Genomic DNA, 15,174 nt, shown 5'->3' on the forward strand with positions numbered 1-15,174 from the left:
TGGAGTTCGATATGTTTTTTTTTGTTTTTTTTTTGTTCTTCCTTTGGACACAATTTTATTCTTTCATCCCAAAAAACAAAAACTTCACCTAGCTCCTCCAGAAAGAAGAGAGATCAAAACCTGAAGTGATATATGGAAAATAACCGCACTTTCTTTTGGTAAAAATTCAAAATGCTGCCCGCCGACGTTTGGTTTTTAATAAAGTTGTATTATTTATTATTTTCATGTTACATGATGATATCGCCGTTGTTGCGTTCTCGTCTAGATAGGGCGACACATGGAATTAACCAAAGTTTTGTATTACCTATTTTTAGATATAGACGCAGCTTATTCAAACAGCTAAAGTTGGCTATATAATGTATATGATTCTTTTTATCTGATTGATTCGATTTGCTTCTTTATTTCAGGAAGAACTTTACTCCTGTGCTTTCAGTAAAAAAAAATACAGTAATTGATATTTCACAACATTAAAAAACATGAAGTTCAGTAAATGCAGAAAGAGATAAGGTACAGAAATTACAAACTGTAACTAAATAATACTAATACTAACTATACTACTACTAATAATAATAACAATGATAATAATAATAATAAAATAATAATAGTACTTAAGTACTGCTGATCTTGCATTACATGAGGCCAATAGGGGACATAGATATCAGTAATAACAGCCACAGAAAGTGCAAATGGCAAAATATGTAAATCCAATTGTAATGTGACAAAATATACAGCTGTAGTTCTTTCTCTGATAACGGTACCAGTAACGATCAGTGCGGGAACCGTTTATCCCGCACATGCTCGACCACGCATGACAGTGGTCCCGAGCAGTAATTTTTGGGCCATATCAGAGTACCTGCCGCACTCCGCATGCAGCGGGTCGATGGTTGATCAATTTTCACTGAATGGACCTCAGCAAAGTTTAGTTGTGTGTGTACCCGCTACATGCTGGCGTCAGATAATCCGTTGCATTCAATACAATGCGATGTGTGTAAAGTGTGCGGTGAAGATTTTCCAAGTGGAGGACAGAGCAGCAGAGCAGGGCCATTTTATGATACGTTTTACTTTCTTCGAGAATGAGGTTGACAATCTGCTGATCAACTTTCGTTGAAGTCGTCGACATGTACAAAATGTACACATCGTCTAAGACTCACAACAATTTCCTATGAATTTCAGCAAAGTGGATCAAAGTAGCTATGACTGTGTCATTTTACGCCGTAAGTCAACAAGGACTCGCTGTCGCCCAGCAACGTGACGCTCCCCACTTCTCAGCCGCCGGTTCGGGCCAAGCACCAGGCATTGCTGCGTAGCCACTTGTCAGCCGCTGAGCTTCCGGATTGATCGTACCCAAGAAGTTTAGGCCTATAGCTATTAATTGCGGTAACTTTGGGTTTATTACGGATTTGATGTGGTGATATGCTGAATTGGAATTACAATCTGGTGCCAAAATGACGTGAAAAGCGTGAAACGAGATGAAATATGAAAACGAGAGGAACATTTGCTTTTAGTGAAATTGGCATGACTGCACTAACGGGACATCCATGTCACAATGATGTGTGAAAATGAGGACATTCTTGAAGATCTTGGTTTTTGAAGCGTAACGTACACGGAGCTCTACAACAATCCTGCAAAAGGTATCCACACAGGAAAAGGGGAACATTTTAACAGCAAGTTGAAACCTTGGTCCTTCAAAAAAAACCAGGAGTGATGCCAATTCTAGGACAAGTGGAAAACTAGCAAATCATGATGGGAAGCAAGATGAAAGAGGTAAAACGATTTCTGAGAGTTTAAATAAAGTGATGCAAATGAACCTTGTGCTTCAAGCACAAACCTGTGCTGTGTTCAGTTTGGGTTTGATTAAAAGAGTGAATAATAGAGGAAAGTCAGAATGGTAACAGGTTTGATTTAATATAAAACTTTATATGGCACAAGTAAAAGTAAGCAGCCCATTGCCATAAGTCGACCATAGTGCCGTCCAAAATTTGACCGCTGACTAAGTTACTTCATGTACAATGTATGTAAATAAAACCTATACTTTTGCATGTGGTCGAATTTGGCATGGGATGTCGAACCTTCGTACATTAAAAAAAAAAAATGAATTATTGAAGTTTTAGTGCCTACATGTTTGTACAACAGAGAGTTTAGTTGCTATACTAACTCCAGTCAAAACTCCATCAGGGGTATTTTAGAGGGAAAACTACTGAACTGAGTAGCAAGTATTATTTGTATGCTATTTGGAGGAGGTGAGTTGTAATCATCTCACAAGTCCCCACTGACCTGTGCCTAAACCTTTTATAGACCACCATATTTGGCATGATGCCAATAAGAATACAACGTATCATATTCATACTCCATTGACACTCTAATACTCGGTGCCACAACAAACCATAACCCTACAGACTGTAATTCTTGGACTCTGCCCTGGAGTATGTGTGTGCGGGACTATATATGAGATGATATTTAGGGAGTTTGAAACTGCATTGAGTGCCGCAATACCCTACCAATTACATGATGATTTTCCTTTAAAGGGGGAAAGGAGTTGTGATTTGTCATTGTTCACGAAAAACATGATTTTTATGTTTGATATAAAATGTATACAATGAAACATGAGGAGAGTTGGGATTCGACGACATCAGCATCTCTTCTAATGTGCTCTACAAGGTTGCAACCAGTATTCTTCTTCTTCTTCTTCCAGGTAGATTGCAGCTTCAAGTTTTGAAGATTATCGCACTGTGATATCACAGTATTGATATTGAATGGACACATAAATTTCATTACTTTCATGTTAGGTCTTAATATGATGAAACTTCAATCCTTCAGTTTATAGAAAGCTACACGATGTACTAACACAGCCAGCTTTATGTTGTGATATATATTACTCTGGAGTAACAAGCCTCAAAATATATGTATGCAAACTAGAAATAGTCCATGATGTATCTATCGTTTCGTAGGCAACCAGATACAGCAATATTAAAATTTCCAAATGCAGATATTTGTAGGGTTTGGAGAAAACAGCAAAAGTGCTTGTTTACAAGCACCATATCATCATACTAATACATGTGTACATGTACCTCCTACATTGTTATTTGAAAGCCTTCCATCAGACAACAAAAACAAAATAGAACAAGATCATCACATCTCATTGACAACCTACATGTACTTCCTACTTTTTTGTTGTTTAAAAACCATCTCCCACAAGTACAAAACAAAACACCCCCTTCCTGGAAAAACCAACAACAAAGATCTCAAGCAGTCTGTAACATCACAGTATACTACTGTACGAGCTGAAATTTTCGCGGTGGTTTTATTTTCGCGAAATTCGCGAATCGCCTTTGAACCGCGAAAATAACAACACGCGAAAATAACAACGCGCAAATAGTTACGTTCAGTTAGACCGTCGCAACCGCGAAATTAACAACACGCGCAAATTTCCTCCAAGTAGCAATTCGCGAAAATATCTGTACGCGAAAATTTCAGCTCGTACAGTATACTGTAGCTTGAAAATTGAAATTGAAACAAATGCTTCTGCATAGGGCACAAGTCTTACTTTGTGAGCTATGGCAATCTTTGGATCTGCTTCACACATAACAGCAATTGAATATTACGTACTAACTGTCTCTTTAAGAGGGCCTGTCCCTAGAAGTACTATTCTGTGTATTAGTTGCTTAACTCTGTCACTAATCTCTACAGGTCATTCATGTTCAAGTGAATAGTCCATTCACTGTTAAGTACCCCCTGTAGACTGGGTTGATCAAACTCACCCATTGTCTGTGCATGAATACCAAATAACAAAATCATAACAAACAGTGGGGGCTCTTATTAGAGCAACACAATGAAGCTTATCTACACTGTATTCTCAAGCACTAAGTAAGAAGGAGAGCCTTTGTAGTTTGCTCATTCCTGTTGGTGAGCTGCTGGTTTACAATGCCAATGGCATTTGAAATGGTGGTTCAGAGAGGGGTATACCCATGGCCAAGTGAGGAACCTGTCCATGTTGCATTGGTATCTGAGTAAATCTTTGGATATCTACATAGTTTGGAAGTAGTAGACTACAGTTGAACCTCTATTATCCGGCCTCCCTTTATCCGGATCTCTCTATTATCCGGACGCAATCTCGCCGTGATTTTTTTAAAATAATTACGGGAAGAAAGGGGGATTCCGAACTCCTTGAGAACTCCTACCCAAACACACATGAATTACATATACTTCCAATATGATTAACATACATTGCATCAAATTTCCTTCCAAATTGCTTACCTGCAGACATTTCAACATCCCGAAACATCCCTAAATGTAACAATGAAAAGGTTGCAGTATACACATTGCTACATGTGGTACTACAATGGGCTACATCAGTACATGTGTATGTATATGTACATGTATAAAACATTGAGTCTCCCATATCCGGCCAAATCCCTTATCTGGATGAGCCCCGGTCCCGACTTGTCCGGATACGAGAGGTTCAACTGTATTTAAAGAGGAGCGCCACTGCAAAAGAATGCTCACTATTGCCTAGCAACCGTCCATGATTTTGCATTTGATGCAAAGTACTTACAAATTATAATGGAAGGTTAATATGATTGATGGAATTTGTTCATATTTTTGCTTACAGATGTTTTCGCGAATTGGGAGGTCACAGACGTTTTCTTGATATGTTGTTTAAAATTGCGAATTGACACCGAGGCTAATATATTGTAAATGCACTAGTTACCCAAGCGTATGGCAATGTTTTTGTGTGTTGTTGAATTCGCGATCCATCTGTGACTCTGGGGAAATTCACATAAATTCAACCCTCTCAAAAATAGCAGCTTACACACACCTTGTACCATACTTGTTACCATCTATGATTGTACATCCATCTATAGTCAGCCAGTGTTAGTTGTTATGCCTTTAGAAGGAAATATGGTCACAAAAACTCTGTATTTACTCAATTTCACCGAAATGGATGACCTGCATGAGTTTGGTACCAGTACCATCTGTAATAATCTTTAGATGTGTGAAACCATGGAGCTCCATGGTGAAATATTTGTCTTTGGAAAAGGTATGCCAATATCACTGTTGCACAACAAAAACCAAGAATGGAATTCAGCCACTCTGCAGGACAGTGTTATTTAGCTAACTGTTCCTGACATATCTTTCTTTATGCTTGTGAAATCCGACCCACTCTACAGGAGGTGACCTGTCCCACTTTGCCAAGATTTTGTTCTCAGCACTCCCAAGAGATGATGCAGACCTCGGTCTCCTCTTGAATCTTGTTTGCGCTCAGATCAGGAGGGTCAGTCTGCCTTAAATTTCAGTGTCAAGAAAATCACCGAAATGTGGCATTCTTTCATGTATACTGACAGTGGCTGGAGAGTACAACAGTCTGTACTACAAGTATTGTCAATGGTGATGCTCATCTGATCAGATTTGGTGCTATAAACTGCACTGTTCTTGGGGTCAGAACAGAAATGGAGGACTTAAGTTTCCCTCAAAATCTCCCCATCCCCCTTTTAATGAGAGAAATGAGAGAGGTGAGGATGCTGTGAATAAAATGGAGATATCATGCTGATAAAATTGCTCTGGAAAAGACTTGTACACATGGACCTGTATGCAGATTTGCTGTAATTCTGTAGGCTTCAAATCCATCCTTTACCTAAACAAGAAAGATGATGATGATGATGATGATGATGATGAAGTCTTGTATAGCGCCGGTATCCGCCAAGTCAGGCGCTCATTTGTGGTACTAATGCTACATTTTACGTGTATGTGCACAATGTACAAGTTACAGGTGGTGTTTGATACTCCTTTGTGACTGAGGAGCAAAATGGGAACTCCAGATAGTGCTGTCATCATAGGGTGTTATCAACTTTATGCAATGTACATGTATACAACAAGTACATCAGAGGTCAATGTGATTGATGTCACAAATGTAGGAAAATGGCTCCTGGTATGAGGAGAGTTGGAAGCAAGAGCACATTTGAATTTGTGCAAAAAGTCCGTCACAAGCAGCAAAGGTCTTCAGCATCTGAACCACCACTTGAGCTCAGGAAGTTATCCTCAGATGTTGCTGTAATGTGATCCAGCTCTTTGGAATGCTGTACCACCAGTAACACCAGTTTTGTTGTTGGGACAGTGTCAGGATGAGAATACCAAGGAGCTTCTTGAAGGTCCTTCATAATACAAGGGCAGCCTCCTCAGAGTTAATGTTCTCCCAGAGGGTTCTATCATTATTCCAGCGTTGCCAGGTAGCCAGTGCTACACCCAAAGAGGGACATTCGGGCAAAATATCTTGTTCAAGGATGAATGCACAAGACAAGATTTGAACCCTATACAAATTGTACATTCTGTTTACAAATCCCAAGCCTTGTCCCACTAAACCACTGTGCCTTCATATCTCACTGACCTGCTTGATGATATGGAGAAATGTTATGCAATTTGGAACAAAACCATTTTAAGGGCATTTGGAATGCATAAAAAACTGTTCTCCATTTTAACTAAAATCTGAATGCTTGTACTCATTCAGCACTAGGAGAATCAATAATTTTTGAATTTGAAAAAAAAATGAAAAAAAATAATGTCTTCCCATGCATCTTTTAATCACCTTCTGAATGGAATGTTTATACAGTATGTTAAATTCATCATCTGTCGTCTGACGTCATTCATCAACCATTGATTGATTGATGTAAAAACTACCACATTGCCATCCTTTCAAGCTACAAAGCATGCAGGGAATCTGCATCAACAGCCCAACAATGTTGTTTGACCCTGGGCAATGTTTATAGGGGTATAGAGGACTACTGCTCTTTTAAAGGGTAAACTACATGTCCCCTAGTCTTTTAAAGGGAAACATGGAATCAAGATGAAATGGGCATTGTTCTGCACACTGTGCTGTCTTTTGTCTTGGTTTTTAATCTTTGGTTCATCTTCACACTGTGTGTCGTGCAAAACATGCCAAGGCTATAGATTTGTGGATCAATGTCAACCATTGGTAAGCCATTCAACGAATTACTGTAACAGGAATTGCTCTTATGCATGAAGAAACAAAAAGGCACATGATACTTAGAGCACCAGGATATGACATTCATAAGTGCTCTTATAGTGACTGCAGTGTCTCTTCTTCCTAGGCCTGAGGGGCTTGGGATCAATACCTGTGGCAAATGTCGGCATGGCTGAATGCACCAGGCCAATGAGACTTCGATTGGTCTGCGCACCAACCGCACGTTGATTCGTACGGGGGCGCCTGTTTTATAGGCATATAATCGCGTATTGATTCGCAGCCTTCCCAAAAAGGAAAGGGGAGAAGACCGGGAGATGAAAGCCGGCCATGGTTTTTTTTTTTTGTTGAGATGTATGTCACAGACGTCAGCGTACAAGGCTTTTATCGACGTCTGGAGGAGGGGAGCAACCTTGGATGCTGCGCTATGAATAGGGAGAATACCACAACAAGTGTATCTGTGCCGGCAAGATTGCCCGCAGAGGCTGGCCTGATTGAGAATCATACAAACGATTGAATCACTGTGATGTGGAGAATAGAATTTCGAATGTAAACTCATTTCCGTATTGCCAAATGATAAAAAACAACCCACCAAATTATGATTAAAAAATCTATACACTTGTGTACAGATATATAGCTTATATGCTGCGCATAAATACATACAGCTATAAAAGAGTATATCTACAACATAAACATTTCTTACCATTTTTCAACCAGATTTCCCCATCCTTCATTTTCTTTCCAATTTTCCCATAGAACATGCACCTCACAAAAAAAAACAACAACAAAAACAAGCTAAAATGATGGTGCTACTGTGCTAGTCATATAGACTGGTCAACAACTCTACTGATCTAATAATTTCAGTGCAAATGGTGTTTAGCAATTGCTTAGTACACCACTATTATTTCAAAGATTTGATACTGGATTTTATCTTTCTAATCTGCACATATGTAAATCTGCATAATTGGCTGTTATGATTTTTCCCTATTAAATCATTGTTTGTTCCATTGTAATGGATTGTTGAATATGTCATATTGCATTTTTTTTTCTCTCTATTTCTGCTTATAATAGATGTCTGTGAGGCACCTCCCGGCTCAGCCCAATGAGTTTGAGGTTCAATACCGGCCCAGTGTGATGTCACATCTTCCTCCCCTCAGTGCCCATCAAGTGAGTATCACTAGATACAGGGTGCTACAAAACTTTGTTTTTTTTTTTACCACTTGCCCAGTCAGGCAAGCAGATTTTCAAAGTGGTCCAGAACACTCACTCAAACATGAATTTTACTTGCCCCCCCCAAAAAAAAAAAGTCAAAAAATATAAGAAAATGGTAATAAAGATCTCTTTGAGGTCAAGGGCTTAGTAAAACACAACTGAATAAATAGCGTGCATTATGTTGTTGATTCACACACTTCTGTTGCTGAAATTAAAGTGCTTTGCATCACTAAACAGTCATCATCTGTGGGCTTTTGTATGGTTGACTTTGTAAGTTTGTAGGGGGGAAAAAGTAAAAAAAAACAACAAAAAACAGGTGGCTTTAATACTTTTTGCCTGCCCAACTTGGGCAAAAATTTTTTTTTCTGATTGTTCTAAAACACTTGCCCGACTTTGATTTTCACTTGACATGGGCAATCAGGCAACCACTTATGTAGCACCTTGCTAAATGTATTTTGTAACTTTATCAACTGATGATATTCTTAACTTCGTCAGGGCCACCATCCCAAAATTTCAATGATAACAGACATAATGTAAAACCAGAAACATTTGCAGCACAAAACTTTTGCAAGTTGGAGCCAACAGCATATTTTTTATTTATTTTTTTAATTTTTTTACTGCATAAAACTTTTGCAAATTGCCACTGACAGTCAAAGTTTCTTGCACACAAAAATGTTTGTTTTTACGGTAGATACAGTAGATTAACTCTGGTGGTGAGAGACTTTAAAATCATGTGGGAAATTATTGTTTCATAGAGAAATCAATTGGGGTTATAAGACTTAATTGAGGTATGAAGTCATGATTCTGTTGTGCAGTGGATTGCAGTCTATTTCTGTACATGAATCACAAGGGTCCACAATGACTCTCTCTTGTTCTCTGCGTGTGTGTGAGTAGTTATGTGGGTTAATGCATGTTTGTATGTTTGTGACGTCAACAGATTCATCGAAATGGAGTATAAAATAATGTAAATTTGATAAGTGCACATTTATGGCACTTGAGTCATGTACCATAAGTCAACAACACAGTCCTGTGCAGTGATTCTGGTCATACTGCTACAATTAGACTAGAAGTTCTGAAGTCTCCTTTGATCATGTCATACCTTTCCATCTCATATTTTATAAGACAGCATTAATTCGTCGGGTGCCCGCACAAAGGTCGCTATTGGCAAATGTGGCATATAGACCGATTCGGGTTCATTGAGGGCAGCAGACAATTTGTGGCACTGGGCGCAGCCATTAGCTCATTTTGCGGTGTCCCAGCCTACCCCCCCCCCTCTCCCCCACCCCACGGGCGACATGTTTACCGCGCACTTGAAACAAAGGTTTGCACACTAAGCAAGCATGCGCGCACTCAGTACGAGACGCCCATTGGCTAAAACAACCATGCATCAGTTTTTCATTCCGTGCGCGTGAGAAGGGTGGGGAGAGAGGAGGGGGGGTCGGCTGAGACACCGCAGTAATGGCGCTGATGCCAAAAATACACATAGCGCGTCACAGAATCGGTCTATATACTAACTTGTTATCCGTGTTGCGCGATAGCGGCCTTTGTGCGGGCACCCAACGAATTTGTTTTTCCTTCATGTTTCTGCTGTAACCCTAAGTTGTCAACATTCTGTTTTATTAAGACCTTCAGTAAATAAAGTGCCTGAGGAGTAATCTTTATATCTGAGCATTTATAAACATATTAAACCGAATTTATTTTTACATTATCTGTAATATGAATTTTAAGGGAATAAATAGGCACATTTATGCAAATTACAGAGATAAATATCTTTAGTGTCTTCCAGTCCCGGAAGATAACAGGTGGTGATTTATATCAATTCTTTTTTTCTCTGATGTTTGTCAAAGTGTTAGGACTGATGCAATTGAATGATTTTCGTATGCTTTCAACCACTCAAGCATGCACATGGAGCAGTGATAATGGAACCATTGTGAAAGTCCATTGATATGGTTTTGTGGGAACTTGTTGTACCACTGAACTCGCCCAATGAACCTTGAAGTGACTTCGTAATGTCAACTGCAGATTCGATTTAAAAAAAATAATGTATGCTTCCGAGCCAATTGTGCCAAGGGCATTCAAAATATCAGCTTGTCTGCATCACTTTACAATTATTGTAATTTGTCATCTTCAATGTAAAGGCTGACCAAAAAAAAAAAAAATAGTGCACAAAAATTACATCAAATTTGTTATACAGATGAAGGATGATGGGGCCTTTGAATTATCAGAGGTTTGGGAAAAATCAGTAGAATGGTTCTCAGAGTTTTACTGATCATATTTCATGATGTCACTCCTTTTCTGATAATTGAAGTACCTTTTTTTTTTCTTTCTCATGTTTAAATTTAGTGTTTCATGGGTTTCATCCAAAGTTTAAGTATGGAATATGACTTGCAGTGCCCTGAGAGTGCTCAAAATCTGCTGTAAGCTTAGCATCAAGGATCAATGTAAAATTTTACTGTTTTCACAGTGACTTCAGAAATACAATGTAGTTATTCCAACAATGCACATGTACTGCGTGTAGTGGCACAGGGGGAACTGTCCTCCTGTACTTTTGAGAAGAAATAAGATCAAGCCATGAGGTCAAGATCACATTCTTCAAGTTCGCAATCACCCCAAAATAATTTTAGACAATTCTATTCAACTACTGGCATGATGTACACATGAAGTCATTGCATATGTTGCTAGTTACACAGTTACAGATAATTCACAGATGAGTTTTAGTTTAAAAACTACTGATAGTAAGCATTCAAAGGTCAATTTCTGACATTTCAATGTTCATGTGATCAACTGAAAAGTGTTTGGATTCATTAGGTCAATGCTGGTGATATACATTTTCTCTTTCGATGGTAACAATTTATTCTGCTGAGTAGTGTGTCCTGAAAGTTGGCGTGGTATATCTCTGAAAACACCTGCCATTTAACGAAAGAGTTTGAATAGGTTGATAACCAAGGTAGTTTATAGATGAGCTACTTGAAAGTACATCTTACATGCACAGTATTTTTCATAAATTACTTTTTATAGTTCTATAGGAATGTTAATTATCTATGTTAATCTATGTTAATTATATTAGCCAAGACAAGCCATGAGAATGTGCTCTTTACCCTATACTTCTATAGCTTGAAGCATGGATTGTGGAAATGCAAGCATGTCAATGTTTTATGAACTGATGAATACATTTTTTTTAAAGAGAAATATGTTATTGATTTTCATATTGTTTGTAATTGGTTGTCTCTCTTTGGTGTAAGCACAAATTATACATGTGTTATGTTGCACACGGTGTACCTATAAATGATTCTTTAAAACAAACTTGGAAATGTCCAGGACTCACTAAATCCTTGACAGTCCCATGGAAAAGAAATATTGACAATGACTTTTGTGCAACCATTGAACAACAAACTACTATATAAATGCAACATATTTTATTTTTTTATTTTTTAAGTATACTCTGTAATATTTTGTGAATTGGGATGTGCATAGACAATTTTGCAAGTCACTATTAGTATACCGGTACATTCATACTGGAGAACTTAAGTGATGGAATTAGGCATTTCGATATTTGCCATCTTCAAGAGAAAAGTGAATGATTTCACTCTTGCAGGTATATGCTGCTTTTGTTAAGGGATGGTGAAAATTATAAGGGGTTTATTTCGCAAATATCAGTGGACTTGCAAAATTTGCAGAAAATAAAATGTCCAACTATACCATGCATACAGTTGCTTGTGATGCAGCTTTCTTTTCTACTGCTCCAAAACTGTGGAACAGATTCCCTTCTTGTTTGAACTCTTCACTTACAGTTAGATAATTCAAATACAGTTTGAAGGCATCCTATTCAGTCTAAAAAACATACCCTCATTGAAGTAGCTTATTTTGACTCCCAGTTGTGACCCAAGGACGACATTTTAAAGGTCTTTCTTTCCAGTGGAAAAGGAGCTATATGAATTATATCAAGTTACTTCAGTAGGACCCTATTATCATGATTAATGATAGTATTAATGATGATAATGATGATGATGATAATAATAATAATAATAATAATAATAATAATAATAATAATAATAATAATAATGATGATGATAATAATGATAATGATGATGATGATGATGATAATAATAATAATAATAATAATGATAATGATAATGATGATAATAATGATAGTATTATTACTATATATATAGCTATTATTAATGTTGTTGTAGCTATTATTATTATCCCACTCCCAAAGCAAAGTACCATATTCTTGAGTTGTACCAAGAAACTGCTTCAGATGTTTACTGTTGTTCGATAAACTTGTGTAAAATGTGTGCACTAGTTTGAGCATACATGTAATAGTAATGTGAAAAAAACATGGACTCATACACATACACACATCACATAATTTGCACAGATGTCACTAGGTACTGGTAATTTGTTTTTGATAATTACAATGTACTTCCATACGTGTACCCTGTGTGCCAGACATGCTGTAATGTGTGTACACACCATAGATTAAAGCATTATCATCTCACCAACATTTACACTGCAAACTCACGCGTGACACTGGGATTTCAGAGTCCAAAGTTTGGCTAGTTTATATAAACTTGGGATATATGCTATTAATTCTGTGACTATCACCTGAACCATGAATTCTCAAGATTATTTTCAAGAGCACTGTCTCAATTAATTACATCGCGCATGCATAATATCAAGTTTTGACTGGAGATTGGTTCTTTACATGGGCCCAAAAGAGGGTCTGTTGTTGAAATTATCTTATAACAGACATCTCTTTGTTCACGGTCATTTCTTTCTAAAGTTGAGCCAATTAATATATCTTGCAAAATAAAAAAAGTCTGAAAAACAATCCTGGAATCATACAACATGTTGGAATGAGAATGTTTTGTTGCCTGTACAGGCATTGTTATATTTGAAGCAGATGCAAGTTGTGAATATGAATTTCTGTAGCAACTTGCTCGAGAAGATTGTATTTTGACTGAAGTGAAGATAATGCTAATTAAATAGAATGATACTTGCAGCATAATATGTGACATTACAATGTAAATGAAATTTGAGGCAGGTTAGATATAATGTTACAGTGTACATCAATTGATGTACCAGTAATGATGATAATCATTATTGTTATTAATAGATTTGAAGACTAAATTGTTTCATTGAGGAAAACGGCCAAGAAATAGATTTTATTGTACTGTATCATCTGACATTTGATGACAATGCACAGAATTCATCATAATTACATGTACAAGCTATTTTTATTTTGCAGGCGAAAAATAACATAATAGGTGGTAAAATTTGTTCTTTTTAACTACCTGTGACAGTAAATTTGAATGATATGTGTATGAATCAAATACCAAGTATTATGTAGGTCAAGTAAGTCACTCTGAGGGAAGAAGTAACCTTTAAAATCATATCATATCAGACTAGCTGCACACCTTTCAACTTCAACAGAATCACCAACTGCATGTCTCAACATACATTTGTTACAGAATGTGAGTCTGCATAGATTCAAAGGTTACTCTCATGCCATGGTCGTGCCTCAGGCTGTCTTTCTGTTGGTGGTTTACTCTGTTCCCATAGCAACCAATGAATTACCCAGCCTTATCAAAATTTTATGACTCAGTGGCTCCCAGACATGCTCCATAGATTCTGGAAACTTGAAAAAAAAAAAAGAATAAATGTTGAATAACCATACTGGAGCTGAATGAAACTATCCGTATATGATAGAAATTACATGCTCCTTTCAATAAGTATTTTGTATATGTTTATAGAAATTGAATGGAATGGAATACAAACAGAATTCCTGGAAAAATGTAAAAGCTACTTTCCGTTTCATTTTTGTTGAATTTTATCTTTTCTTCTCATGCCCTCTGTCTTACTTTGTCTGCTGTTCTCTATGTGTGTGTGTGTGTGTGTGTGTGTGTGTGTTTTAAATCTCTTCCTTTCATTCTTTTAAATGACTTGTGCCATGAGCTCCAAGGTATTTTGAGCTTGCTAAATGTTCTGTCTGTACTGTACCTTCTGAAATGTTCAGTGGGTCATTTGAGGTGACTCCTTTGCTGGTGGGAATTAGTTAAAGGGATGGTACATTGTATATATAGTATTGGTGGAGATGATGATTGGGCTTTTACCTTTTTGCGAGATACCAAGAAACCACTTACCATACCATGTTAAGAGGAATTCAAAGTTTATTAGATGAAAATTTGTTTTGGTATGGCAGAGACATCCAATAACAAAGTAAAACAAAGCAATCTTACTAGAAAGCAGACCCCACCTTTTATTAGGATTGCTCTGTTTTGAATATCTCAGCCATTTTAAAATAATTTTCTACAAATAATCCTTAATTTCCTCTTGGAATGACATACTCCTTCATATTTCATAAGAGGTTTCTTATTATCTCACAAAAAATGTTAGAAACCTGAAGTTAGGTCTTAACCAAAACTATGCAACCCCTTTAAATTGAGGATGTGTTGCTTGGAGTCACTGAATCCTCCCAAATGTAAGGCAGTGACTTGAGAGGGGAGGGCTCAAAAAGTGAGAGTTGTTAAACAAATGTATGGTATGAAGAGAATGAAGGAGTGAATATATGGTCAAATTCAAATAATGTTGATGATACATGTGCTTTTTGGGTATGGTGTAAATTCACTTTCAAAAAGGTGGAAAGAGTGAAATGCTACAAAAAAGTGATATTGACAATGTATTGTGTTTTGAATCTGAATGTAGCCGGCATTCAGCGAGAAACCAAAGATTGTGCAACCTGGAGCCTTCACCAAAGCCGCTCCTACCAAAGAGGTGAAACACAGCCGGCGGGTGAGCGACGCCATCGCCAACAACTACACCCCATCAGCGCGCAACCTGACTACGTCATACATCTACGAGATTGCACGGAGACACGGTAAATGATTAATGAGGCATTTGCACTCTCGTTAATGCATGCCTGTGTGCGTCTTAATTAAAAGGAGATGGAGTTTGGTGCAACAGGTGGTGTTTGTGGGTGTTGATTG

General features: G+C 37.5%; 1 protein-coding gene across 1 annotated transcript in view; it reads left to right on the plus strand.

The window, feature by feature from the left end:
- The first annotated feature begins 1,454 nt into the window (after window positions 1–1,454).
- The window catches only part of LOC140246163 (dynein axonemal heavy chain 3-like), a 124,135-nt gene continuing 110,415 nt past the window's right edge, over window positions 1,455–15,174 (plus strand). Inside the window, exons 1-3 of the mRNA XM_072325603.1 lie at window positions 1,455–1,764; window positions 8,045–8,140; window positions 14,894–15,065. Coding sequence (XP_072181704.1) covers window positions 1,741–1,764; window positions 8,045–8,140; window positions 14,894–15,065 — 292 coding nt within the window. The 5' untranslated portion in view covers window positions 1,455–1,740. The remainder of the gene's footprint in view (window positions 1,765–8,044; window positions 8,141–14,893; window positions 15,066–15,174) is intronic.

This window comes from Diadema setosum, chromosome 2, assembly GCF_964275005.1.
Source record: "Diadema setosum chromosome 2, eeDiaSeto1, whole genome shotgun sequence".
NCBI classification, from domain to species: domain Eukaryota; kingdom Metazoa; phylum Echinodermata; class Echinoidea; order Diadematoida; family Diadematidae; genus Diadema; species Diadema setosum.